This window comes from Chaetura pelagica, unplaced genomic scaffold, assembly GCF_000747805.2.
Source record: "Chaetura pelagica isolate M959 unplaced genomic scaffold, ChaPel_1.0 scaffold159, whole genome shotgun sequence".
Lineage (NCBI taxonomy): Eukaryota > Metazoa > Chordata > Aves > Apodiformes > Apodidae > Chaetura > Chaetura pelagica.
In genome coordinates, this window is record NW_009954555.1 from 5825303 (window position 1) to 5827460 (window position 2158).

The window sequence follows — 2158 nt, forward strand, 5'->3', positions numbered from 1 at the left end:
GGGAGCCTCCTCCCCATGCTGGAGGCCCCCTTTCTGCTTCCCCAGGCCCATAGCCATTGTTGCTGGTGGTAGCCCCCCCCCGGGTAGCAACACTGCAGCAGCATCCCTGCTTCACCTCCCAAGCAGAACCTGGGGCCAGGCTGGTCCCAGGGATAGTGGCATAGCAGCCCCCCAGGCATGTGGTGCCAAGCCTTGCTGCGGGACTGCAGAGGTGATTAGGTGGCCCCTAATCTGATTTCCCATGATGGGACAAGGCCGCTAGAAATAACCCATGGCCTTGGCCAAGGTGGAGGCTGAGGCAAGCCAGCTTGCATGGTTGGCTTGGGGGCTGCAGATGCCAGGGGTGTGCAGCTCCCTCACATCCAGGCCTGCTGAGCCAGCGGGAGGTGAACTGGAGCTCAGTGCCCCCCTGTCCCTGGGTGACACAATACTAGATTCTCCAGACTTCCCCTCAGGCAGGGCCCATTGCGTGGTCCCAGTACCCCCATGGCACCCACTTCCCACCCCTGCTCCCTGCCCACAGCCTCCCTAGCCCGTTGCCTGAGTGTTCTGGCTCGGCCCTGGGGATTCACCCCCACAGCCCACAGCCCAGCCCTGACCCAGCCACAACGATGCTTGGTGCCCATGGTGTGGCACAGTGCTGGCAGCAGCCCTCCTGCTTTGGCTTTCACACTTTTTGCTGGGGTTGCTCTGCTGCTGTCACCGCCTTCTCCCTGAATTATTTAGGGCTGGCCTCGCTCCCAGCCCCGCGCCCGCACGGAGGCTCTGTTACAGCCAGGAAACCCAATCCCTGGTTGCCGCCGCAGGATGGTGGTGCTCCCAGCCCACCTTCACACTGGGGCAGCCGGTGGCTCGGCGTGCGGTCCAGCCATCTGGCAAAGCAGTTTACCAGCACTTGCCCAAGTGGCTTAACCCCCTCCCAATTAGTGGGACATGGCAATCACGGGCTGACCATTTGCCTGTGCCCCCACTATCCCCAACCTGCCGCCGTCCCTGTCCTGGCCCCAGCTCTGGCTCGGGGAGCAGTGATGTGCCAGTCCGGTGCGGTGGCACCGCAGGGCAGGTGCCCTGCAGCACAGCAGGGTGAGAAGCCAGCACTGACCACAGCCCGTCTCACTGTTACAGGGATCAATTATTAAGGGCCCTCGATCATTGCGATAACAGAGCAGAGTATTTATTGCTCTTCCTTTTTTAAATATTCAACAGGGGTTTTTTATGGAGTGCTTAATAAAGCAGCTTCCTGCACAGTGGGGATGTGGATGTGGGATACAGGATGTGGGATGCAGGATATGGGACTGTGAGATTCAGGATGCATAATGTGGGATGTGGCAGTGCCAAGGCCCACTGTGGGGGTGGGAGATGACTGTGCCTGGCAGTGGGGCTGGCAGGGGGCAGTGGGGCCAATCAGTGCCATGGGGCAGCTTGGCCTTTCCCTGCCAGGTCCCCCATGGCCGATGATGCCTAAGCTGCTTATGTAAAAATACTGCAAAATGGCAGCATCCAAAAACAGCCGGAGGAAGGAGCTTAGCCTAAGTGGGCTGATTAACTTAGTGACCTCCCGCTGGAGCCACTGCAGGGACCCTGTGGAGACCTACAGGGTGGCTAGCTCCCAGCCCACCCTGCCCACACTGCCAGCATGTTACCTGTGTCCCTCTGTATCCCACGTCCCCACATACCTGTACCTTGTGCGTCCCCTACGTGTCCCCTGTCCCAGTGTGCTGCTAGCAGTGGTGGCAGCAGGTGACAGGTGCTGTGCCCCGCTTGCAGCACACTGAGTGCCCAGACCAAGACGGGGGCCACCCCACTGTACCTCGCCTGCCAGGAGGGCCACCTGGAGATCATCCAATACCTGGTGCAGGACTGCGGGGCCGATCCTCATGCTCGTGCCCACGATGGCATGACACCTCTGCACGCTGCTGCCCAGATGGGCCACAACACCGTCATCGTCTGGCTGGTAAGCATGGGCTGGGCACAGGGTGGGGGCACAGCGTGGTGGCACGGCGTGGTGGCACAGTGTGGTGGCACGGCGTGGGGCTGGCGGGGCTGGCACTCATCCCGCCCGCCTGCACAGATGAGCTTCACGTCGGTGAGCCTGTCGGAGCGGGACGCCGAGGGGGCCACAGCCATGCACTTCGCTGCCAGCCGCGGCCCCGCCAAG

The 2158-nt window shown here is 61.8% G+C and overlaps 1 protein-coding gene across 1 annotated transcript in view; it reads right to left on the minus strand.

The window, feature by feature from the left end:
* ACOT7 (acyl-CoA thioesterase 7) overlaps window positions 1-872 on the minus strand; it is a 9339-nt gene extending 8467 nt beyond the window's left edge. The window contains 1 exon segment of the mRNA XM_010005208.1: window positions 829-872. Within this exon segment, the coding sequence (XP_010003510.1) occupies window positions 829-872 (44 nt within the window).
* Between the last annotated feature and the right edge of the window lie 1286 nt (window positions 873-2158).